This window comes from Sphaeramia orbicularis, chromosome 8 (genome assembly GCF_902148855.1).
Source record: "Sphaeramia orbicularis chromosome 8, fSphaOr1.1, whole genome shotgun sequence".
Lineage (NCBI taxonomy): Eukaryota > Metazoa > Chordata > Actinopteri > Kurtiformes > Apogonidae > Sphaeramia > Sphaeramia orbicularis.
In genome coordinates this window covers 17,568,273-17,594,737 of record NC_043964.1, presented here as the reverse complement: position 1 = coordinate 17,594,737, position 26,465 = coordinate 17,568,273, and the positions used below count along the sequence as shown (strand labels likewise).

Genomic DNA, 26,465 nt, shown 5'->3' with positions numbered 1-26,465 from the left:
TGACTCTTATTTATATAAAGCTAATTTTTTTGGAGTATTAGCATCACGTTGTCAAGAGCTTCTAATGTTTTGCAGTATTTAGGTAAAAAGGGATTTCATCCAATATAAAAATGTATGAAATGGGACAAGGGAGGAAACTTTGAATGGGATGTTAAAGGTGCACTGTTTAGAATTTAGTGCCATCTAGTGGTAAAGTTGCAGAACTTCAGCCTCCTTTTCCAGGAGAGTAACAGATATCGCCTACGAAACAAAACCAAACCACAGAAAAAGAAAAAGTGACTGGAGAAAAAAGTTTAAAGAGAGGTTTTATTGACAATTTAATCTAAAACCAGCTTTTAAATCGCTTCAACTTGGCTCAGTTTTGCCATCGACACACTGTATTTCCACTGCAGGTATAGTACTACCTCAGCGTTGGCTGGTCATCATGGCAACGCAACATAAAAATCATTCTGAATGCAAATGAAATTACAAGTAAACAATGGAGGAACAGTAAACCTGAAACTACAAGTTATAATTTCATCACTATACTGTCACTTTAATATGGTACTATAATATATACTTAGGGCTGGGCGATAAAACGATAACAATAGTTGCTTTTCCATTGGACTTCTGTGCAAAACCGATGAAACCGATATTTACTAAATGTCAAAAAAAAAAAAAAAATAGGACCAATGGCCCTGTATCTTGCCAGCCAAATTAAAAGCTTTGGGAAATGTATCCAGATGCCATTTATTCTCCCCCAGTTTTAGTGTATTCATTATATTACAGAAATAGCCCATGTTGTGGTCATATTCCAATCAGATCTATAAAAAAATTCAAATTCCAACTTGATATCATTGATACTTACTGATTTATTGGATCAATCTATTTCCTATCTGTTATAATGGGAAAATTTGTCAAAGTGGCACCAAATCCAGAATCAGATCGGGATCGAAATAATGTCAATACCTTGTGTTGACATCATCATACAGAAGCTGTATATCAAGTTTGAAGTCAATCAGAACTGGAGTTTGGGAGAAGAAGATGCCTGAAATTTTTTCCCCTTAAGAGCCCATGTTAAATTTTCCGTAAGTTTCCGGATCCAGAAGAAGATCCTGATCAGCATGTGGACATTATGTTTTGGTCATCTCCCCATCAGGGCTGGACCGTAGAAATTTACACTGGATATCATTTATATTTACTGAGTTATTGCATCGATCCACTTCCTATCTCTTATAATGGGGAAATTTTTCAAAGTCGCACCAAATCCAGAATCCGATCCAGATCCAAATAATTTCACTAACTTTTGTTGACATGATTATAAAGAAGCTGTATACCAAGTTTGAAGTCAATCGGAATCGTAGTTTCAGAGAAGAAGATGATTGAAATTTTTGTAACGGACGATAGACGACGACGACAGACGACGACAGACGACAATAGCTTACAGCCTGTTGGCCGGTAAACTGAAAATGTGTGTTTGGTTTAGTTTACGGGCCACAATAGAACTCCACGGAAGATGATGCCTCATTTTAATGTAAGAAACAGTTTTAGATGATGATAAACCAAAGAAAACCTACAGGGTGGGGAAGCAAAATTTACAATGAACATTTAGTTGTTTTTTCTCAGCAGACACTACGTCAATTGTTTTGAAACCAAACATATATTGATGTCATAATCATACCTAACACTATTATCCATACCTTTTCAGAAACTTTTGTCCATATGAGTAATCAGGAAAGCAAACGTCAAAGAGTGTGTGATTTGCTGAATGCACTCGTCACACCAAAGGAGATTTCAAAAATAGTTGGAGTGTCCATAAAGACTGTTTATAATGGAAAGAAGAGAATGACTATGAGCAAAACTATTACGAGAAAGTCTGGAAGATACTATTAAAGAAGAATGGGAGAAGTTGTCACCCGAATATTTGAGGAACACTTGCGCAAGTTTCAGGAAGTGTGTGAAGGCAGTTATTGAGAAAGAAGGACGACACATAGAATAAAAACATTTTCTATGATGTCAATTTTCTTGTGGCAAATAAATTCTCATGACTTTCAATAAACTAACTGGTCATACACTGTCTTTCAATCCCTGCCTCAAAATATTGTAAATTTTGCTTCCCCACCCTGTACTACTAATATTAGAAATTCAGCTAAATCCGAAACACTGCACCTGTAACAGTAGTTCACTGGAGCTTATAAACTTTTAACTGTTTTGATTTTACTGGTCACTCTGTGTTTTTTAGACAATCATTTTACAGCCTACACTGAGACATATTCAGTGGTTTATAAAATACAAATTAAGTGCAAAAAAGTATTGGTACATGAAGTATTAAAAGCACTTAGAAAAGCTAAAACATTTTAGTCCCGAGGGCTCTTACAAAACATGAGACGAGACAAACATAAAACAGCCCTATAGAGGATTTTGATCGTCTTCAACAGGGACAACGATCCTGCTTTAAGAGGATGGAAAATGAGCATTTTAAATACTTAAATAGATATAAAATTTAGTTATCTTTTAACACAAACTGTACACATCTGGTAGCAATACATATAAAAAAATTACAAGTGTGGTTACTTTAGAAAGAACACCTTCTGAAGCGTCATATCAAAAATATGCAGCTGTAATAGCCGTTTTTGTTCTTCATTATCTAGTAAACTTTACAATGCTACATCGCACTTCAAAGAAGTGAATGAAGTCTTTTCCTCTAGTCCACCGTCCCAAGCCTCAGAAGTCTCACGTGGCCGAACCTTTCCTCCTCCTCCATCTGAAAACACTTCCTCTTCACCATCATGCACAGACTCTTCTTTTTCAACATGCACTTGAATAAATCTTTTCAACTTTCCCGATAATCTTCTCCTCAAAGATGGGCAAGATAGCGTCATCTTCACGTACCTCTTCGAACACCACCCCACAGTCAAACTCGTCGCTTACCTTCTTGAAATAATACCTAAAGATAAGATAAGATGAGATAAGATAAGATAAGGTGAGATAAAATAAGATGAGATAAGATAAGATGAGAAAAGATAAGATGAGATGAGATTAGAAAAGATAAGGTGAGATAAGATGAGGTGAGGTGAGATGAGATGAGAAAAGATATAAAAAAAGGTAAGGTAAGGTAAAATAAGATAAGATGAGGTGGGATAAGAAAAGGTAAGATAAGATAAGGTGAGATAAAATGAGATAAGATAAAAAACAGTAAGGTAAGGTACAATAAGGTAAGGTGAGATGAGATGAGATGAGATGAGATGAGATGAGATGAGATGAGATGAGATGAGATGAGATAAGATAAGATGAGATGAGATGAGATGAGATGAGATGAGGTGAGGTGAGGTGAGGTGAGATGAGAAAAGATAAAAAAGGTAAGGTAAGGTAAAATAAGATAAGATGAGGTGAGATAAAAAAAAGATAAGATAAGATATGGTGAGATAAGATAAAATAAGATAAAAAAGGTAAGGTAGGGTAAAATAAGATAAGATGAGGTGAGTTAAGAAAAGGTAAGATAAGGTGAGATAAGATGAGATAAGATAAAAAAGGTAAGGTAAGGTAAAATAAGATAAGATGAGGTGAGTTAAGAAAAGGTAAGATAAGATAAGGTGAGAAGATAAGATGAGATAGGATAAAAAACGGTAAGGTAAGGTAAGATAAGATAAGGTGAGGTGAGATAAGAAAAGGTAAGGTAAGATAAGATAAAAAAAAAAAGTAAGATAAGACAAGGTAAGATGAATAATGGATCAATAATGTAAAGCGCTTTGGGTGTCTAGAAAAGCACTATATAAAATCCAATCCATTATTATTATTTTTATAAGATAAGATAAGGTAAGGTAAGGTGAGGTGAGATAAGATGAAAAAAAAGTATAAGATAAGATATGATAAGACAAGATAAGGTGAGATAAGATGAGGTGAGATAACAAAAGGTGAGGTAAGATGAGATAAAAAAAAATCTAAGACAAAATAAGGTAAGATAAGATAAGATAAGGTAAGGTAAGGTGAGGTGAGAAATTTCACATTTAACATCAGCAACATACAAGTAAGTGCAGAGAAAAAGACAGGTAGAAAAACCACAAACGAGACACAATTAAATATAGAGAGAAAAATAAGAAATTTGGTATTTACGTGAATATTTACATAAATGTAGAATTAGAATTAAATATTATGTACGTATTAGTTAGGTGTTTTATGCCACTGTTTGACACTAGTGTTTGATATGGATTCTAAAAGCAGAGCATGGGGAATGTAAAACACCTGCAGGGCTCGTGACTGTGACTGAATTACGGTCGCATGCGCCTGAGAATTTCGGTAGTGTGACTGTTTTTGAGATTACGATCGCACGGTGCGCCAATAAAAAAATGAGCGAAAATTAATACGTGCGCCTAGAATAATGGCTGCAGAAGTAACTCGTCAGCTGAAAATAAACAAGCTCCACGCCCCGCTGACTGAAGCGGAAAAACTAGTCCCCGCCCCCTCGCGTGCGCAGGCGGCATAAACAAAGGGATCAAATAACTCCACCGACGTTTGAAACAATCTCCCGCCAAACCCGGTTAGTAGCGCTGGCGTTGTTCCAAGTATTTTCCCATGACGTAATGTAGCCTGCAAGTCAGATGATCATGTTGCGCGAATCAACTTGCTACACGATCAGCTGACCGTAACCAGCGAATCGAGGGGCTAATGAATAAACAACATGCGGTATCCAGACGTGTACATGATTCGTCAAAAGTTTGACTTGACTTCAGGCGTGGTGTAGACCACAGTGACTAAGGGCCTTTAGGCCATGAAATAAAAAAGTTGGTTGTTGCAAATAATGGTGTGATTCGTCTTTCTTCTCCAAGAACCAACTAAAGTATATACCACACATTGACAATTGTTTTGCACCTGTGTCAATGTAAGCTTTTTCTTTCATACTCTATTCAAATACTTTATTCCAGGTTGTTAACATTGCTTAAATACATATAGGAATATTACTTGGTATGGCCGAGAGTTTTGCTTGTTCTCCAAATTTTTTATATAATAGTGGTGCGCCTAGATTTTAGCCTGTGCTCCTAACTTTTTAGGGTTAGGAGCACAGTGCTCCTAGGTCAAAAAGTTAATTTTGAGCCCTGCACCTGTCACACACCTCGCAGACATTAAACCTGACTGTAAATCTCACCTGTAGTTTCCTTTCTTGGTCAGCAGTTCTTTAAACTGGCCCAGCGTAACAACCCTGCCTTTGTCGATGCTCGTCGTGTACGGGATGGGCTCGCCGCAGAAGTAATAGGCCACAGTCATTTTCTCACACGGCTGCTTTTTAGTGGCTTTATGTCTGCAGAAGAAGACGAAAAACAGTATTAAACAAACCGCATGGAACCTGCCTGCGTACAGGAACAAGTGTTTTATCGTCTGAAAAGTACACGGACCATAATATCACATTTAACCACTTTATTACTGATACATTTAACCCTTACAGACCTGGAACTATTTCTGTGGTGACCTCCAAGTGGATTTTTCTCTACATCTAACCTTCATTAAGTGATTTATCATCATTTCATAGAATATTATCCTCTTCATTTTGCATTTTTTTACTGAAAATCAGGTATTTTCCTACATTTAATTTACTTATTATGCACATGTTCATAAAAGCTCAGATTAACCCATAAAGACCCCATGCTACATTTGTGTCAGTTCCCAAATGATTTTTTCTTTATATTTAACCCTTTTTTAAGTGATTTAACACCATTTCTGGTAATATTATCGTGTGTGTTTTGCATTTTTCAGTGTAAATCATGTATTTTCCTATATTTAATTCACTGATCATGTAGACGTTCAAAAAAATTCAAAGATTATTACATCAAAATAGAGAAAAACTCAAGAAAAAGTGACTTTTTCAGCAAATATTTCAATAACTGAGCATAAACCAAGTGTCTCCTTCTATGGTTACTCCATGGGTTTTACTGGAAATCAGGTATTTTCTTATATTTAATTCAAAGGTTATTACATCAAAATAGAGAAAAACTGAAGAAAATGTGACTTTTTCAGTACAATATAGTGTCTCTATCTATGGTTCTTCATCAAAGTCCATGGGTTTTGCTGGAAATCATGTATTTTCATATATTTAATTTACTGATCATGTACATGTTCATAAATATTCAGAGTAAATTCAAAAGTTATTACATCAAAATAGAGAAAAACTGAAGAAAATGCGACTTTTTCGGTACAACATATCATTAACTGAATGTAAAAACAAGTGTCTCCATCCACTGTCATTGTTCCAACTCCATGGGTTTTACTGGTGAATCTATGTTGTAGAAGATGACGGTGTTTCCACAGTAACTACGGAGCCTCTGAACATCCAAATGGGTCATATGTAATGACATGAAAAGATGAAAAAACTGTATTTTACACCAATTATTTACAAGTTTTGATAAGATTAATCGATCAACAGGTATTAAACAGTTTAGATCAGTAGATGGTTTTGTCAGTTTGGGTTAAAGCTGAGGGTTATTATAAAAAGAAAAAAGCTGACAAAATACAAGAAAAAGTGACTTTTTCAGCAAATATTTCAATAACTGAGCATAAACCAAGTGTCTCCATCTATGGTTATTTATCAAACTCCATGGGTTTTGCTGGAAATCAAGTATTTTCCTATATTCAATTCACTGATCATGTACATGTTCATAAAAACTCAGAGTAAATTCAAAGGTTATTACATCAAAACAGAGAAAAACTGAAGAAAAAGTGACTTTTTCAACAAAATATATCATTAACTGAATGTTAAAACAAGTGTCTCCATCCACTCTCACTGATCCAACTCCATGGGTTTTACTGGTGAATCAATGTTGTAGAAGATGACGGTGTTTCCATGGTAACTACAGAGCCTCTGAACGTCCAAATGGGTCATATGTGATGACATGAAAAGATGAAAAACTGCATTTTACACCAATTATTTGTATGTATTGACAGGATTAATGGATCAACAGGTATTAAACAGTTTAGATCAGTAGATGGTTTTGGTCACCAGTGTCTATTTGGGTCTTTATGGGTTAAAGTTGGGTGTTTTTATATAGAAAAGAGAGAAAACTCAAGAAAAAGTGACTTTTTTGGTAAATATTTCAATAACTGAGCCTAAACCAAGTGTCTCCATCTATGGTTATTTATAAAACTCCATGGATTTTACTGTTATTTACAGGTATTTTCCTATATGCAATTCACTGATCATGTAGATGTTCATAAAAACTCAGAGTAAATTCAAAGGATATTATATTAGAACAGAGAAAACTAAAGAAAAAGTGACTTTTTTGGCAAAATACATCACTAAATGAACATAAAACAAGAATCTACAACCACTGCCATTTGTCAAACTGTGGGTTTTACTAGTCAAAGAATATATGGAGAATATAAATCTTAATAAAATCCAGTCTATTAAAACATCAGAGAGGAAAGGGCTTGAGGGGGGGAATCTGGTTGTTTTTCATAGTGGAGCTTTGCCACATATGTGCTGATAATATCTAGTTTAAATATGAATATATGAAGATATTATTACTATATTACTACATAGGACGATATAGAATATTATATGCATTTATATTATATTTGTGTATGTGTTTTTGTTTGTTTTTTGTTTTCTTTTGTTTTTTAGTTTTTATTAACATCTGGTAGGATACGTCGTAAATGGGTATTATCATATTAGTGTATATAGGAAAACAGATGTGTGATATTGTTATACTATTATTATTATTGTTATTGTTGTTATTATTAGTAGTAGTAGTATTAATATTATATTGATATTCATACAAAATAATAATTGCTATATAATGATCATAAGGAATAGAAATTGGGGGTAGGAGTATATAAGTTTTTACTTCTTTCTACTCCTTTTTGAGCACGTATAATTTCATTTCATTTGTTTTATTATTATTATTATTATTATTATTATTATTATTATTATTATTGCTACTATTAATTTACTATAACTATTATTATTTATTTATTCATTTTGTTGTTTGTTTGCTAATCAATCATTTATGTACCACTACTTATATTTTGTTGGTTTATTTTTGTTTTGATTTCACTGTTGACATGTTCGAAATAAAGATTTCATTCATTCATTCATTCATTCATTAGTTGCTTTACTGACACAGAATGGTTAGTAACGCTGCAGCTGCCACCATATATTAAGCGTTAACAGCACAACAGCAAGCACACAAAAGATTAGACGGTGACTCAGAAAAAACAGTGAAAGGTGAAAATGATTCTATTTGCATGAAGGATGGAAAATATTATCCTTTTTTTATGGAGGTGAATGAAATGTGCGTGTCTCATTTGTGAATCGAGTAAAACAGTGTCAGTAAAAGATGAATTGCCGAGTGCGACAAGAACTTTTCTGAGGGTTTTCTGTCTGAAAGTGACCTAGTTAAGAAAAAATAAGTGTAAATGTTCACACAAGAGAAAATTATAACGGGTTTTGGGTCAGGTCAGCTGTGAAATAAATGTTACTGATATTATAAACATAAGTGGCTCTCAGCTTCTTTCATTCAGCGGTGTTTTATCGCAATTAAGTCGTATATTTCAGTTTATTGCTCAAAAAACGCATTCTAGTGTTTAGTATCGAATTCAAGGGAATGAAATGCACTGAGTGACATTATCAGTGTCGACCCAGACTGCTGTATTTTGGATTGAAAGCAGCTCAATAAAACAGAGCGGGAACAAAAACACAGGAAGCGAAGGAAACCGACAGATAAAGCCTCAGCCTCAGCAAGACAGAAGAGGGAAGTGTGCGAATTCTCAAGTGGTGATAGAAAGAAGAAAAGAAAAAAAAAGAATGAAGGGATCTGACTGTGGACAATTACGTTTGGAGCAGACACCCTGAGGTTTTGGACTATTTTTGGTGAAAAGGCCCACCGCTGTCGGCTTTTCACACATTTATACACTTCATAAACAAAAAAAGGTCATCGGTAAATATCGATAAAACCATGCAGAGCTGGATCGCAGGAAATAGGACCGATCGATGTGTTTCATGAGTGTTTTCAGTACTTTATAGATGCTTATATGTGCTTTTTATTTAAGTTGTGTTCCAGCAAAGTTTAAGATCATTATTTAACCCATAAAGATCCAGTGCTACTTTTGTGGCAGTTCCAACATTTTTTTTTCTATATTTAACTTTTCTTAAATGATTTATCACCATTTATTACTATATTATCCGCTGTACTTTGCAGTTTTCAGTGAAAATCGGGTAATTTGCTACCAAACTCCATGGGTTTTACTGGTGAATCAATGTTGTAGAAGATGACGGTGTTTGCATGTTCACTACAGAGTCTCTGAACATCCAAATGGGTCATATCTGATGACCATGAAAAGATGACAAACTGCCTTTTACACCAATTATTTCAACATACTGATTGGATTAGTGGATCAACAGGTATTAAACAACTGATTCCACTCAGATGCAGCACTAAACGACAGGAAATCCCTCCTGCCTGTGGCCATCAGACTGTTCAACTCCACCTTATAACCACATAATTACAATTACAGACAACAATATTTTTGCACACTTATTATGTATAATTCTTGTCTAGTACATATACTAGGGAACGGCCGTGGCTCAGGGGGTAGAGCATCCAATAACTGAAAGGCTGGTGGTTCGAATCCCGCTCTGTCCTAGTCATGTGCTGTTGTGTCCTTGGGCAAGACACTTCACCCTCCTTGCCTCCAGTGCTGCGAATACCCATTGTCCACTGTACGTGCTTTGAGTATGCGTTCATAGAAAAGCGCTATATAAATCTAATCCATTATCATTATTATATTGTACAAATTGCTGCTCTAATTTTGTGTCTTAACAGAGTGTTTATACACACACATACATTCAGTGCTATATATGTTTGTATATTTGATGATATATGATTACAATTCATCTGATTAACAATTTTAACTCAGTTAACCCATCTGCAGCTCAGAATGACTCTGAACGCCTCTGCCGACACATTTGGGGCAGTTTGTCCAAGTAGAGTTAGCGTCGCTCATGAACAAATGGGCAGTTGATCAGGTAGTGACAGGCAGCAGAACCAACCCATACAGATGGAAGACGCTAAACAGCACGTTGTCCCTCTGAATGGAAATATGAGGACAAAAAAACCCAAGATAGAACAGTTGTTTTAAGATGTTTTGTTGAAACTGTTGAAGGTGTTTAATAAACACGTTAAGTGCATATATATTCCCTTCTTTCTTGAGTCTGTTTGCTCACACAAAATTACACGCGATTAATATAGATTAAAACGTAGATAAAAAATTTATATTTAATCGTGATTGATTGGAATTAATCCACAGCAACGCTGTAATTAATCTGATTAAAAATTGTAATCATTTGACAGCACACACACAAACACACACACATATATATATGTATATATATATATATATATATATATGTATATATGCAGCGATTAAAAATTTTAATCGCAATTAATCGCGTGGATTTCTGCAATTATTCATAATTAATCACATAGTTATATGACGGGGGGCGGGGGGGCGGGTTGCCAGCATCAACAGCATGTATTGCCTTTAAGTGATATTTCAGACTCGAAGTACTCTGGTGATAAAAAAAAAAAAAAATTCCACATTGCAGTGCTTACAAACAACTTTGTCCTTCTCAACCCCACCACCTGAAGACATTTAAAATGAAAATGTCCATGCAAAAGACCGGTACCTTTCTCCATGTTTATGTCCACACCAGTTTATCTCCGGTTGTCAGTGACTGACAGGAGTCTTAAGCCCACTAATAAGTACTAATACTAATAAGCCCAATAATATGTGATGTTCAGTTGTTAAAAGCAAGCAAAGGGGGCCCTTTAGTGGTCGGAATAAGTTGCACTAACATATGTTTTGTCCTTTCGGTGTTCCTGTAGTCAGTTGGGACATAAGAAGGAACTAACAGACACGTTTCTTTCACTCTGTATGGTCCCAAAAACGTTTGCCTGTGAGTATTTTATGTTCAGTTGTTGTAAGAATGAAAAGTATAAAATATCTCTGATGTGAACCTTTGTTGCTGGATAAAAAGACGTTGTAAATCTTAAATTAATCTGTAAATGCTAATTGTTAGCATGTCTATGGATTTTCCCATTCAAGTTAGCAGTGATCTTTTTCCCATTCATTTAAATGTATAATACCATGTAAATGTACTAATAAAATGAACAGAACTGAGACATATTTTGTTTGTATGTTGCAGTTTTACAGTGAGTCTCAAGTAAAAGATTTGGACAGAAGTTTTCAGCGTCCGGCTTTTCTTGGGAAACCTGTTGTCTATCTGCCGAGCAAATCACTACACGCACACAAGCAGGGGCAGAATAATAGGAGTTAGAATAAAACGGCATTAACGTGAGATAAAAAAATTCTCGGTGTTATTTAATGAATGTGTTAACGCGGTAATAACGCGTTCTTTCCTAATACTTTTTCTTATACTTGAATGGAGCGAATGTAGCACCCAATAATTTCCCCCTGGGATTAAAAAACTATTCTGATTCAGATTTTAGATCAGTAGATGGTTGTGGTCGCCAGTGGAGTTTTGGGTCTTTATGGGTTAAAGTAAATTCAGAAAAATACATTTGAAACTGTTGATAACTGCAGTGATGATGGTGAACATCAGACTGAGTGCAGACTCTCCACATAATCTGGCTTTCATCTGCCTCTTCCACACTCCACCAGTTCTCTCTATTTGTTAAGAGAGGGTAGTCGAACATCAAATAGAAACCTGTCTCTGACTAAACATTAAAACGCCTCCATCTCTGCAGGACTTCAGCTGGTGTGGACTTGGAAAATACACAAGTCTATTTCCTCTGTGATCCTCTCAGTGGGTCTTAAGGGGAAATGACCTGAAAGAGGATTGACACTGAATATAAACTACACATGTACCTGAGGGGTTTCTACAAGTACTGGTGTCAGGATTATTTAAAGATGACCATAATTCTTCAATCTACTGCATTTTAAAGATACATGTGTGGTAGGATATTCTGTGTTCGCTGATTCAGTTTATGACCAATTGGTGTTATTATAAGTATGTCTTTGTATTTAGGTCTCTCTGATGACATTCTTGTGAAAAAATTGTTAAAAAAAGTATCCTGACCGGTAGTGACGTATGTCCCGTCACCATAGTAACCTGTGGCCTGTTACTGTTTGTGGTTCATCATAAGATCTGAACACACACCAGAGGCAGGGAGTGTGTTCCAGTGTTCACCACACAGAGGCTTAACAGGACCTCAATGATATCAACAACAGAACAAAGTATATTTAGTTTATGGAGAGTAATAATGACAGTTAGACCTCTACAAATGAGGGCAATTTTAACAATATTCTGCCTGTAACTAAATGTTTTGTGCCTTTGTAGATCAGATCCATTGTGCACATGTATAGTGTATAATATTGCTAAAATTGCACTTATTTTTCTTAAGAAATTTCAGTTTTTTCCAGTTGAGTTGTCAGTATATAGAGGCTCCGCAGTCACCGTGGAAACACCGTCATCTTCTACAACAGTGATTCACCAGTGAAACCCATGGAGTTGGATGAATGACAGTGGATTGCGACACTTGGTTTATGTTCAATTAATTATATATTTTGTTGAAAAAGTCACTTTTTCTTCAGTTTTCTCAGTTTTTGATATAATAACCCTCAGGCTAAATCTCAGCTTGTATGAACATCTACATGATCAGTAAATTAAATATAGGAAAATACCTGCTTTTCACTGAAAAAATGCAAAATATGGAGGATAATTATAATAAATTTTGATAAATCACTTTATAAAGGTTAAATAGAGAGAAAAAGTGACTTGGGAACTGACACAAAAGTAGCACTAGGTCTTTATATGTTAATGTGTATTTTGCAGGTGTTACGTGTCAGTCGGTCACTTTTTTCAGTCTTCTTTGTGTTTTAACATAATAACCCTCCACTTTAATCTGAGCTTCCATAAACATCTATATGATCAGGAAATGAAATACAGAAAAATACATGATTTCCACTGAAAAAATGCAAAATACAGAGGAAAATATTATAATAAATGGTAATACATCTGTTAAATCCAGAGAAAAAAAATCATCTGGGAACTGCCACAGAAGTAACACTGAGTCTTTATGGGTTAATACCTTTTAAAGACTTTAAGATATTAAATGCAGATTTGTAAATTCAAGACTTAAGACTTTTTAAGACCCCGTGGGAACCCTATTAAATCTGAGCTTGGATGAACATCTACATGATTAGTAAATTAAATATAGGGAAATACGTGCTTTTCATTAAAAAGATGCAAAATATGGAGGAAAATATTATAATAAACGGTGATAAATTACTTTAGAAAGGTTAAATAGAGAGAAAATGTGATTTGGGAACTGACACAAAAGTAGTATTGGGTCTTTATGGGTTAATGTGTATTTTGCAGATGTTACATGTCAGTTGGTCACTTTTTTCAGTTTTCTTTGTGTTTTAACCTAATAACCCTCCACTTTAATCTGAGCTTCCACAAACATCTACATGATCAGGAAATTAAATACAGGAAAATACATGATTTTCACTGAAAAAAGTGCAAAATACAGAGGAAAATATTATAATAAATGGTAATAAATCTGTTAAATCCAGAGAAAAAAAATCATCTGGGAACTGCCACAGAAGTAACACTGGGTCTTTATGGGTTAATACCTTTTAAAGACTTGAAGATATTAAATGCAGATTTGTAAATTCAAGACTTAAGACTTTTTAAGACCCCGTGGGAACCTTATTAAATCTGAGCTTGTATGAATATCTACATGATTAGTAAATTAAATATAGGGAAATACCTGCTTTTCATTAAAAAGATGCAAAATATGGAGGAAAATATTATAATAAACGGTGATAAATTACTTTAGAAAGGTTAAATAGAGAGAAAATGTGATTTGGGAACTGACACAAAAGTAGTATTGGGTCTTTATGGGTTAATGTGTATTTTGCAGATGTTACATGTCAGTTGGTCACTTTTTTCAGTTTTCTTTGTGTTTTAACCTAATAACCCTCCACTTTAATCTGAGCTTCCACAAACATCTACATGATCAGGAAATTAAATACAGGAAAATACATGATTTTCACTGAAAAAAGTGCAAAATACAGAGGAAAATATTATAATAAATGGTAATAAATCTGTTAAATCCAGAGAAAAAAAATCATCTGGGAACTGCCACAGAAGTAACACTGGGTCTTTATGGGTTAATACCTTTTAAAGACTTGAAGATATTAAATACAGATTTGTAAATTCAAGACTTAAGACTTTTTAAGACCCCGTGGGAACCTTATTAAATCTGAGCTTGTATGAATATCTACATGATTAGTAAATTAAATATAGGGAAATACCTGCTTTTCATTAAAAAGATGCAAAATATGGAGGAAAATATAATATATGGTGATAATTAAGTTTAGAAAGGTTAAATCGTGAGAAAATGTGACTTGGGGACTGACACAAAAGTAGTATTAGGTCTTTATGGGTTAATGTGGATTTTGCAGATGTTACATGTCAGTTGGTCACTTTTTTCAGTTTTCTTTGTGTTTTAACATAATAAACCTCCACTTTAATCTGACCTTCCATAAACATCTACATGATCAGGAAATTAAATACAGAAAAATACGTGATTTTCACCGAAAAAATGCAAAATACAGAGGAAAATATTACAATAAATGGTAATAAATCAGTTGAAGAAGGTTAAATCCAGAGAAAAAAATCATCTGGGAACTGCCACAGAAGTAACACTGGGTCTTTATGGGTTAATACCTTTTAAAAAGTTGAAGATATTAAATGCAGATTTGTAAATTTAAGACTTAAGACTCTTTAAGACCCCGCAGGAACCTTGTTAAATCTGAGCTTGGATGAACATCTACATGATTAGTAAATTAAATATTGGGAAATACCTGCTTTTCATTGAAAAGATGCTAAATACAGAGGCTAATATTATAATAAATGGTGACAAATAAGTTTAGAAAGGTTAAATCGCGAGAAAATGTGACTTGGGGACTGACACAAAAGTAGTATTGGGTCTTTATGGGTTAATGTGGATTTGCAGGTGTTAAGTGGAAGTATAATGCATTAAGTTTTGTCATAGATTTACAGCACAGGTGTCAAACATGCGGCCCGGGGGCCAAATCCGGCCCGCCAAAGGGTCCCTTGGGATGAATTTGTGAAATGCAAAAATTACACTAAGATATTAACAATCCTTTTAGTTCAGGTTCCACATTCAGAGCAATTCAATCTCAAGTGGGCAGGACCAGTAAAATACTTTCAAAATGACATATAAATAATGACAACTCCAAATTTTTCTCTTTGTAAATGTAAATATTTTCATGTATTTACACTAAAACAAAGTATAATTTCGCAAAAAATGTGAATAACCTGAACAAATATGAACAACCTGAAATGTCTAAAGAGAAATAAGTACAATTTTAACAACATTCCGCCTGTTATTAAATATTTTGTGTATTTGTTGATCCACTGTGATCTGTAAGTTATAATGTACATGTGTAAATGTAGTTTGTTCATGTTATTCACATCTTTTGAAAGGATAGTTTGTAGATGTAAACCTTTTCATAATGTAAACTTACTTCTTTTCGCTCTAAAACACAGAGAAAAGTTTGGAGTTGACATTGTTTCTATATTATTATGTTATTATTTTACCGGTTCGGCCTACTTCAGATCAAATTCAGCTGAATGTGGCCCCTGAACTAAAATGAGTTTGACATGCCTGATTTACAGGTTTGGACATAACTATAACTATAAAGTTTTAAAAATTCTTCCAAGTCATTGGGTTCAGTGGGAGATCACACCAGAAACTAAACAAAGACAGTGATGAAAAGTATTATCTGGATCACTTTCTGCCCAATCTGATTAATACAAACACAGCCAGTGTAAATGTACAGAAAGTTAGAGTCAACATTAAATCAGCACTGTATATTAGAGTCAGATTATATTGATATTAATTATAGGAAGTGGGGATGCACCGATACCGATACTCGTATCGGTATCGACTCCGATACCACTGGTCTACAATTTTTTAGAAATGATTTGCTTCAGACATTAAATGTGCTAAATGTTATGTATTTTAATAAGATTAATTGGAAAATAAATGACAAAAGTGCCAGTTTGCTGATGTTTTCAAGGTATATGATTAAGTGTTATTACACATGTATATTGGTTTATGTACATTTATATAATAGCTTAATAAATCTTCCACTAACTAGAACCTATAAAGTGAATGTATTCTAATGTGCAGACAGTGTTTTGAAGTAGATCTTGTAGCTCTGAGACAAATATTCCTTTTGAGTCAAACCCATTCTCTCGTTAATTCTTGAGTTTCACATTTTGACCCAAGGCTGTATCTTGGAAAGTTCAGCCAAATAGCATTTTTTACTTGATGTTTCTTTATCAGTGACTCTCATGTGGTAAAATTTCATCACTTTTATTCTGGAAGCATTTTCCTCGTAGACCAGTGTACTCAGTATGTGTACTCATACTCGTACTTGTAAAAGTAATCTGATACAAATGCACCGATACCACTTACGGCCGTGTGACATTCACAGTTCAGTGCAGCAGGTACGAGGAGGAGGAATAATGTGTGGGGAGTGTGAAGAGTGTGGAGATTTTTCCAAATAAATGACGGTGATAAAAGTAACGCTGACTGACAGTAACATTAAAGACACAGACACAGACAGATACGGACGCAGCGTTCTGTCTGTCCTCTGCGTACATTCCATCTGTTTTCCAGGTGCTGGCAGATGCGTACCCAGACAGAGAATACCAGCAGGAGTATGGGGCGGTGCGGACCGCCGCCAGCGGAAGTGAAAACGAAAGTTATCGCTCCTTTCTCTTTTCTCTACCTGCTGAAACTAAACTTTTAAACCTCACCAGTGAAAACGCTCCAATATTAGTATCACATTAGTGTTGCCTCTGTCGTCTCCATGTTTGTTAGTACTGACTTTCTTCTTCTCATAAAACTTTACTCTTCTTCGTGGTATTTGTCCAGTATGGTTAATTCAGAGCGGTGCCCCCTGGTGGATTAATTAAGAAACACTCATTCCAACACATTAAATGTCAGTAACAGCACTTTGTTCCAGTCAGACTAATGACAACGACAATAAAGCACATTTACAGAAGGAACAAAGAACTGGAATGGGATTACTAAAGACTAGTATCAGTACTCGGTATCAGCAAGTACTCAAATGTAAGTACTCGTACTCGGTCTGGAAAAAAGTGGTATCGGTGCATCCCTAATAGGAAGAGCTGAGCGATGCTGTGCAGTCAAAGACAGCAGACTTTATCGAGTTCTGCAATCTACTGGCCTTTGAAAAGAGTACATGATGGATGTTTTGAGGTGTAATACAGTTTGTGTCGAAGGCTGTGGATAAGTTTTGGGCACCTGTTGAGATAACCTGCAGTAGTTTATGATGAAGTACTCTATGTAGTCCTTTTTTTCTACAGATGAAAGTGGATTAAAATATTGGGATGTGAGCTTTGTGGATAAAATGTAAGAAACACATGTCGACTTAAGGTTTGCGTCTGTTGCATCAAACAACGGGTGTTCGAAATTCATTTCAGGGCTGGGACACAGCGGGTAGCATTCATCACAGCTGAAGAGAATATTGCAATTCTCGATGGTAACAGTTCTTTATAGAGGAGAGCTTGACAAACAGAAAGAAAGATACATAAATTATGTTGGATCAAAGGTTTACCCAGTAATTTCTAATGAAAGACTTTAAGGCTGAATATTAATGCAATTTTAAGACATTATAAGGGCCTGTAGACACGATGGTAACTATGGTAACTACTCATTATTCATATTTTATTAGTTTATGTAGAATAATGCCCCTATGTTGCTTGTATAACTGAGTTGACATTGCCGTGTTCTTTCTGTCTGGGTCTTTCCATGAAACTTGGTTAATTTTGGTATCTGGCACTTTACCAGCTTTTTAGACCCAATAATAAAACAGAAAGTTAGACATATTTATCCCCAGAATGATGACCTCAGATAATGCAAAAAAAATTATACTCTTGCTCTGAGCCATCCCAAAATTAATTGAATAATAATGAATTTTTACCCCACCCCCTAGAAGGAAGGCAAGGGGGATTGTTTTTAGTTTGGTTTGTATGTTTGATTGTTTTTTAGTTTGTTAACGCTCTAGCAGCAAAACTATTGGAGGAATTGGAAATTTTAAACAATTTTTCAAATCTTTTTTCCCCATTTATGTGTAATGGGCAAATATTCAAATGTCTGTAGCAGCAAAACTATTGCTTGAGTTCATACCAAATTTGGTTTATAGATTACCAGTGACCCAGAATAGATGTGGTTACATTTTGGGAAAAGTAGGTCAAAATTCATATTTTTTATGAATTTTTAAAATCTTTTTTCTTCTCCTATTTACTTATAATGGGCGAAATTTCACGTCTATAAAAACATTAATTTTGTTTCAATTTCCTTCAAATTTGGGACAAATATAGCGGCAATTGATATGCTGACATCAACACAAGCATAGAGATTATGACATCAGCTGGACTGATGCCAAAATAAGCAACAATATGTGTAAGGGGCGGAGTTTGTTGTGTCTGGCACCACTTGTTTTAGTCTATGCTTTCACTGACTGTAATAATTGTGGTGGAAAAATTTACTTTTTATATTTTATACTCTTTATATTTTATACTCTTTCAATATGTTATACTGTTAAGTACATGCTGAGTCATTGTTATGTGTGATGTTTACCACTCTGTAACACCCCCGGCTCGGGAACGGAGTTCTTACCTCGAGTTAAAACCCAAACACCTAAATGTCTGGTTATGTGATGGCGCCTGCATGCTAGATATTATTTAAACAAGGTAAGGGGTTAGAGGCCAATATGGCCTCTTCCCCCCCCGGAACCAGAAGGACTGGTATGGAGTGGTATGATTTACATATGGGGTTGTCACTTGGATGTCACCATTGGGGGGGTTGGATTTTTGGTCTATATAATCTTTAATATTTTCATGGTTAATCAGACTTCACTTACCGAGCTTTGTCTGTGATCGATTTCTCAATAAATGCATTTATTATTTTAACTCTAACTTTCTCCCTCTTTGTTTGTGTGGGTCATCAGTTGAACGGTAAATTTCCACGACATAATCTAACTAACTCAAAGTGATCAAGAGTCTAGAATTAAAATAAATATACAATACTGCAAGCAGATACACATACAAGTAATTAGGGGAAGAAGTGACTGAAGCTAAACAGGGTCAAAGTCAAGCACTTTTCAAGCACTTTTAAGGGTCATTTTCAAATTTCTCCAGCGCACACCTTAAAAAACATATTTACAGGAATATATATACTCCTGATTATTTTTTTTTTACTTTTTATCACAATGATGTACATTGTATTATGCTATAAACACCCAAAACTATGTTTTAGATGAAATCGCGAAAAGTTTAGAAATTAAAGGAGAACACAAAGTTTTATCCAAAAAAGGGAAGCTACTTAGCGTTATCTGGGTACACTTACACCGAAACAAAGATTAAGATAAATATGTACCTGGAGTCGACCTGAGAGCGCTGCTAATTTTTTTTTTACATAAATGTTTTCTTTCCAAAGTGTATCATCTCTCTGTAAGTAGCTTTGGTTATAATTTCAAGCACTTTCAAGCACTTTAACTGAAATTCAAGCACTTTTCAGACCTTGAAAACACAACATCGAAATTCAAGCATTTTCAAGGATTTCAAGCACCTGTATGAACCCTGGAATGTGAATCAGTGGATGTGATGTGTTAACCCATAAAGACCCAAACATCCACTTGCAACTAAAAGCATCTACTGATCTAAACTGTTTAATACCTGTAGATCCACTAATCCTATCAATACATGTAAATAATTGGTGTAAAATGCAGTTTATCATCTTTTCATGGTCATCAGATATGACCCATTTGGACGTTCAGACTCCACAGTTACCGTGGACACACCGTCATCTTCTACAACACTGATTCACCAGTAAAACCCATGGAGTTGGATCAGTGACAGTGGATGGAGAAACTTGTTTTTAAAAGTCACTTTTTCTTCAGGGTTTTTTTTTTTTTTTTTTAATCTATTTTGATGTAATAACCTTTGAATTTACTTTGAGTTTTATGAACATCTACATGATCATTGAATTAAATACAGGAATATACATGATTTAAACTGGAAAATGCAAAACACACAGGATAATATTATCATAAATGGTAATAAATCACTTGAAAAAATTGTTAAATATATAGAAAAATTCATTTGGGAAGTGTCACAAATGTAGCACTGGGTTTTTATGGATTATGTGAGTTTTTATGAACATGTACATGATGAGTAAATTTTACGTTTTACAGAAAAAGTCACATTTTCTTCAGTTTTCTCTGTTTCTGATATAATAACCCTCAACTTTAATCTAAATTTGTATGAACATCTACATGATCAGTACATTGCATATAGGAAAATACTTCATTGTCACTTGAAAAAAAATCAATATACAGAGGAGAATATTGTAATAAATGATGATAAATCACTTAAGAAAGGTTAGATAGAGAGAAAAATTCATTTGGGAAGTGCCACAAATGTAGCACTGGGTTTTTATGGATTATCTGAGTTTTTATGAACATGTACATGATGAGTAAATTTTACAGAAAAAGTCACATTTTCTTCAGTTTTCTCTGTTTCTGATATAATAACCCTCAACTTTAATCGGAATTTTTATGAACATCTACATTATCAGTACATTAAATATAGGAAAATACTTCATTGTCAATGGAAAAAAAATCAATATACAAAGGAGAATATTGTAATAAATGATGATAAATTGCTTAAGAAAGGTTAAACAGAGACAAAAATTCATTTGGGAAGTGCCACAAATGTAGCACTGGGTTTTTATGGATTATCTGAGTTTTTATGAACATGTACATGATGAGTAAATTTTACGTTTTACAGAAAAAGTCACATTTTCTTCAGTTTTCCCTGTTTGTAATATAATAACCCTCAACTTTAATCTAAATTTTTATGAACATCTACATGATCAATAAATTACATATTGGAAAATACTTAATTGTCACTTGAAAAAAATCAATATACAGAGGAGAATATTGTAATAAATGATGATAAATCACTTAAGAAAGGTTAGATAGAGAGAAAAATTCATTTGGGAAGTGCCACAAATGTAGCACTGGGTTTTTATGGATTATCTGAGTTTTTATGAACATGTACATGATGAGTAAATTTTACAGAAAAAGTCACATTTTCTTCAGTTTTCTCTGTTTCTGATATAATAACCCTCAACTTTAATCGGAATTTTTATGAACATCTACATTATCAGTACATTAAATATAGGAAAATACTTCATTGTCAATGGAAAAAAAATCAATATACAAAGGAGAATATTGTAATAAATGATGATAAATTGCTTAAGAAAGGTTAAACAGAGACAAAAATTCATTTGGGAAGTGCCACAAATGTAGCACTGGGTTTTTATGGATTATCTGAGTTTTTATGAACATGTACATGATGAGTAAATTTTACGTTTTACAGAAAAAGTCACATTTTCTTCAGTTTTCCCTGTTTGTAATATAATAACCCTCAACTTTAATCTAAATTTTTATGAACATCTACATGATCAATAAATTACATATTGGAAAATACTTAATTGTCACTTGAAAAAAATCAATATACAGAGGAGAATATTGTAATAAATGATGATAAATCACTTAAGAAAGGTTAGATAGAGAGAAAAATTCATTTGGGAAGTGCCACAAATGTAGCACTGGGTTTTTATGGATTATCTGAGTTTTTATGAACATGTACATGATGAGTAAATTTTACAGAAAAAGTCACATTTTCTTCAGTTTTCTCTGTTTCTGATATAATAACCCTCAACTTTAATCGGAATTTTTATGAACATCTACATTATCAGTACATTAAATATAGGAAAATACTTCATTGTCAATGGAAAAAAAATCAATATACAAAGGAGAATATTGTAATAAATGATGATAAATTGCTTAAGAAAGGTTAAACAGAGACAAAAATTCATTTGGGAAGTGCCACAAATGTAGCACTGGGTTTTTATGGATTATCTGAGTTTTTATGAACATGTACATGATGAGTAAATTTTACGTTTTACAGAAAAAGTCACATTTTCTTCAGTTTTCCCTGTTTGTAATATAATAACCCTCAACTTTAATCTAAATTTTTATGAACATCTACATGATCAATAAATTACATATTGGAAAATACTTAATTGTCACGTGAAAAAAATCAATATACAGAGGAGAATATTGTAATAAATGATGATAAATCACTTAAGAAAGGTTAGATAGAGAGAAAAATTCATTTGGGAAGTGCCACAAATGTAGCACTGGGTTTTTATGGATTATCTGAGTTTTTATGAACATGTACATGATGAGTAAATTTTACAGAAAAAGTCACATTTTCTTCAGTTTTCTCTGTTTCTGATATAATAACCCTCAACTTTAATCGGAATTTTTATGAACATCTACATTATCAGTACATTAAATATAGGAAAATACTTCATTGTCAATGGAAAAAAAATCAATATACAAAGGAGAATATTGTAATAAATGATGATAAATCACTTAAGAAAGGTTAGATAGAGAGAAAAATTCATTTGGGAAGTGCCACAAAAGTAGCACTGGGTTTTTATGGATTATCTGAGTTTTTATGAACATGTACATGATGAGTAAATTTTACAGAAAAAGTCACATTTTCTTCAGTTTTCCCTGTTTGTAATATAATAACCCTCAACTTTAATCTAAATTTGTATGAACATCTACATGATCAGTACATTGCATATAGGAAAATACTTCATTGTCACTTGAAAAAAAATCAATATACAGAGGAGAATATTGTAATAAATGATGATAAATCACTTAAGAAAGGTTAGATAGAGAGAAAAATTCATTTGGGAAGTGCCACAAAAGTAGCTCTGGGTCTTTATGGGTTAAACTGCTGAGACCTAAGGGGAGTTTGGAGACAGAGGGAGAAGGTACTGAGTGGACACGGTGGACATACTCGGGCTCGGAGAGCTCGCTGTCTGAAACGGCGGGCACCACGCTGAGTGGAGGGAACAGTGCAGGCCTGACTGCAGAACGACCCCTCTGGATCACCTCCATCACATACCTGAAGGACCGAACAACCCCAGCAGTTAGACACACACTGGCCCCCTTTTCTCCTGGATCAAGTTAACCCTTTAATGGGCTAGTTTTGGTCATTTCCACTTACACATTACAAGACATTGACAGTTACAGTGAGGACAGTGAGTCAACAATCTCAGGTCCAATGGGGTCAACAGGGTCTGTCAGGTCCACCTGTGCATGAACAGTGAGTGTACCTGCTCTGTTAGGTACCATGAAGTAATGGTACTAATGTAAGGAATGATGTTCAAAGGGAGAATGTGGATGTGGACAGGAGTCTGGATCAGCACTGATGTTGGTCTAATGTTCTAAAAGAGATGTTCTAATGTTCTAAAATGCATGTTCCTTTCACCTTACATGTGTTTTTCTTGGATTTTATACGTTTATTTCTGGGATTTTTTTTTTTTTTTGCCACTTACAGGTAAGGAATCAAATATAGTAACTTCATTGACCTTGATTTTCTCCATAATAAAAAAATGTTCTAAAATACATGTTCCTTTCACCTTACATGTGTTTTTCTTTTTTTCTTACATATACTTCTTGAATTGTTTTTTTTTTTTTGGTTTTTTGCCACTTAAGGGCAAGGAACCAAATATAGTAACTTCACTGACCTTGATTTTCTACATAACAATAAAAAAAAAAGTTCTAAAATACATGTTACTTTCACCTTACATGTGTTTTTCTTGGAATTTATATATTTATTTCTCAGATTTTTTTTTTTTTTTTGCCACTTACAGGTAAGGAATCAAATATGGTAACTTCATTGACCTTGATTTTCTCCATAATAACAAAAAAAAAAAGTTCTAAAATACATGTTCCTTTCACCTTACATGTGTTTTTCTTTTATTCTTATATATACTTCTTGAATTGTGTTTTTTTGCCACTTAAGGGCAGGGAACCAAATATGGTAACTTCACTGACCTTGATTTTACTACATAACAATAACAATAAAATGTTCTAAAATACATGTTCCTTTCACCTTACATGTGTTTTTCTTGGATTTTATACATTTATTTCTAGGATTTTTTTTTGCCACTTACAGGTAAGGAATCAAATATGGTAACTTCACTGACCTTGATTTTCTCCATAATAAAAAAAAAAAAATGTTCTAAAATACATGTTCCTTTCACCTTACATGTGTTTTTCTTTTATTCTTATATATACTTCTTGAATTGTTTTTTTTTTGCCACTTAAGGGCAAGTAACCAAATATGGTAACTTCATTGACCTTGATTTTCTACATGACAATAAAAAATTTAGAAAAAAATCCATAAAAGTAATAAAGTCTTGTTATGTCCTCCAATAACACCCTAAGGTTGAAATTTGGAATTTCTGTGTATTTCTATGAGTGCCCTATAAAGGGTTAAAAAGATTCAGTCCTTATCCACAAGGTCACGGTAACCATGGCAACAGCACATGTCCATTCCGCTCACCTCTGCTTGGGCTGCACCGCTCCAGACTTAATGTTCTCCTCCTCGAGCCGACGGCAGACCTCCTCCAGCTGGATGAGAGGGCTGGGGGCCGGGTTGGGGGGCATGGTGGGATCCTGGATGAACGGGTGAGACGGCTGGACGGCGTTACGCATCTGGGCGCCGACGCACGTATGCACCGACGCCGATCGCTCCGCGGAGCTGAGGCGGGACCCCTCGTGGCCGGTGGTCTTCTTAGATCCGGTCGTACTCCTGCCATGAAAAAAGTCAGGAATTTTATATTAGCAAAGACGACAAATAAGTTAAACCCTTTAACGCCAAATGTATCATATTTGATACATGAGTTTTGAAGCCCTCTACATCACAGGTGTCAAACATGTGGCCCAGGGGCCAAATCTGGCCTACCAAAGGGTCTAATCTGGCCCACAGGATGAAAGTGTAAAAATTAACCTGAACAGTCCAGGTTGTCCAAATGTTTTTGGTTCAGGTTCCACATACAGACAAATGTGATCTCCAGTAAAAATAACAACACAATAACCCATAAATAATGAAACTACAAATTTTCTATTTGAAAATTTATGTGGAAAAAATTGAAGTGAAAAAAACCCCCATTACACTGTGAAAATATTTACATTTACAAAACTGTTCTTTCACAATAAAATGCAAATAAATACATAAACACAAACAAAGATGATCAACCCCAAATGTGCAATTTTAACAATATTCTGCCTGTTACTAAATGTTTTGTGCATTTATGAATCCACTGTGATCTGTAGTTGTGTTAATAATAATAATAATAATAAGAGATGGAATATTGCAGAAATTGTTCAAAGTTTAGTTCCAAACTCCAAAATTGTAACAATATTCTGCCTGTTACCAAATGTTTATGTAACACTGTGTGTAAATGTACTTGTAGAAATAATAATTCGGGGCTTAATATTGTTAAAGTTGCACAAATTTTTCAAATGAAATTTCTTTTTTTTCAGATTATTCACATCTTTTTTTTTTAAATGTAAATATTTTCATAATGTAATTGGGGGTTTTTTGTACTAAAACAAAAAGAAAAACTTGGATTTGTCATTATTTATAGGTTATTAAGTCATTATTTTACTGGTCCGGCCTGCTTTAGAGTACATTAGGCTGTATGTGGCCCCTGAACTAAAATAAGTTTGACAGCCCTGCTCTACATGATCAGTGTGATTTTTTTTTTCTTGAAAAACCTGACGTACAGAATTAGATACATGTAATACAAGGATAATCCACTAGGGGGCAGGAATTCGTTCACCAGAGGCCTTTCCAGTCACACTACAAGACTGTCATTAATGAGGAAGGAGGTAGAACTTTGCCAATTTTGAAAAGAAATTACCAATTTGTTAGACATGTTTGTGTTATATTATGCTTTTGTTTGTTCAAAAATAATAATATTTGAGCATTGAGACCCGATGTATGAAATATGATACAAAATTTAAACTCATACGTGGAAATTGAGATTTGAAAAAAGATTTTTTTGGTTGTTCAGACGGACCAATAAAGGCTCCAGTTTCAAAGAACTGGAATTTTCTCTAATGGTTCAGGCTTTACAGGGTTGAATATCACCAGGGTCATTCACACTTTCATTTCAAACTTTTCCAGAATCAGATTTCCAGATTAGTCAGGAGAGTTTTCATATAGCGTCATGTTTATTATGAAAATACAGGAAACTGAGGCTACAGCACTTGCATCTGTTTTTCTTAATCTGCTTCTAAATGCTATTTTTACTAACTAGTTATTGTCAGATGTCTGTTAAATGTGTTTAACTGTATAATCTTATAATAAATGTGTATTGTATTTGCTGCCTATGTTGGCCAGGACTCCCTTGTAAAAGAGGTTCTTCATCTCAATGGGATTTTTCCTGGTTAAATAAAGGTTAAATTAA

The 26,465-nt window shown here is 34.2% G+C and overlaps 1 protein-coding gene across 3 annotated transcripts in view; it reads right to left on the bottom strand.

Annotated features, from left to right (window-relative positions):
- Nucleotides 1-2,783: 2,783 nt before the first annotated feature.
- Nucleotides 2,784-26,465, bottom strand: part of LOC115424920 (axin-1-like) — a 79,457-nt gene continuing 55,775 nt past the window's right edge. For 2 of the 3 annotated variants that reach the window (XM_030142315.1, XM_030142314.1), the window contains exons 8-11: nt 24,554-24,802; nt 23,000-23,107; nt 5,123-5,275; nt 2,784-2,926 (exon numbers count right to left, since the gene is read on the bottom strand). In XM_030142315.1, the coding sequence (XP_029998175.1) occupies nt 2,788-2,926; nt 5,123-5,275; nt 23,000-23,107; nt 24,554-24,802 (649 nt within the window). In that variant the 3' untranslated portion in view covers nt 2,784-2,787. The remainder of the gene's footprint in view (nt 2,927-5,122; nt 5,276-22,999; nt 23,108-24,553; nt 24,803-26,465) is intronic. The other variant, XM_030142316.1, reaches the window with a different exon arrangement.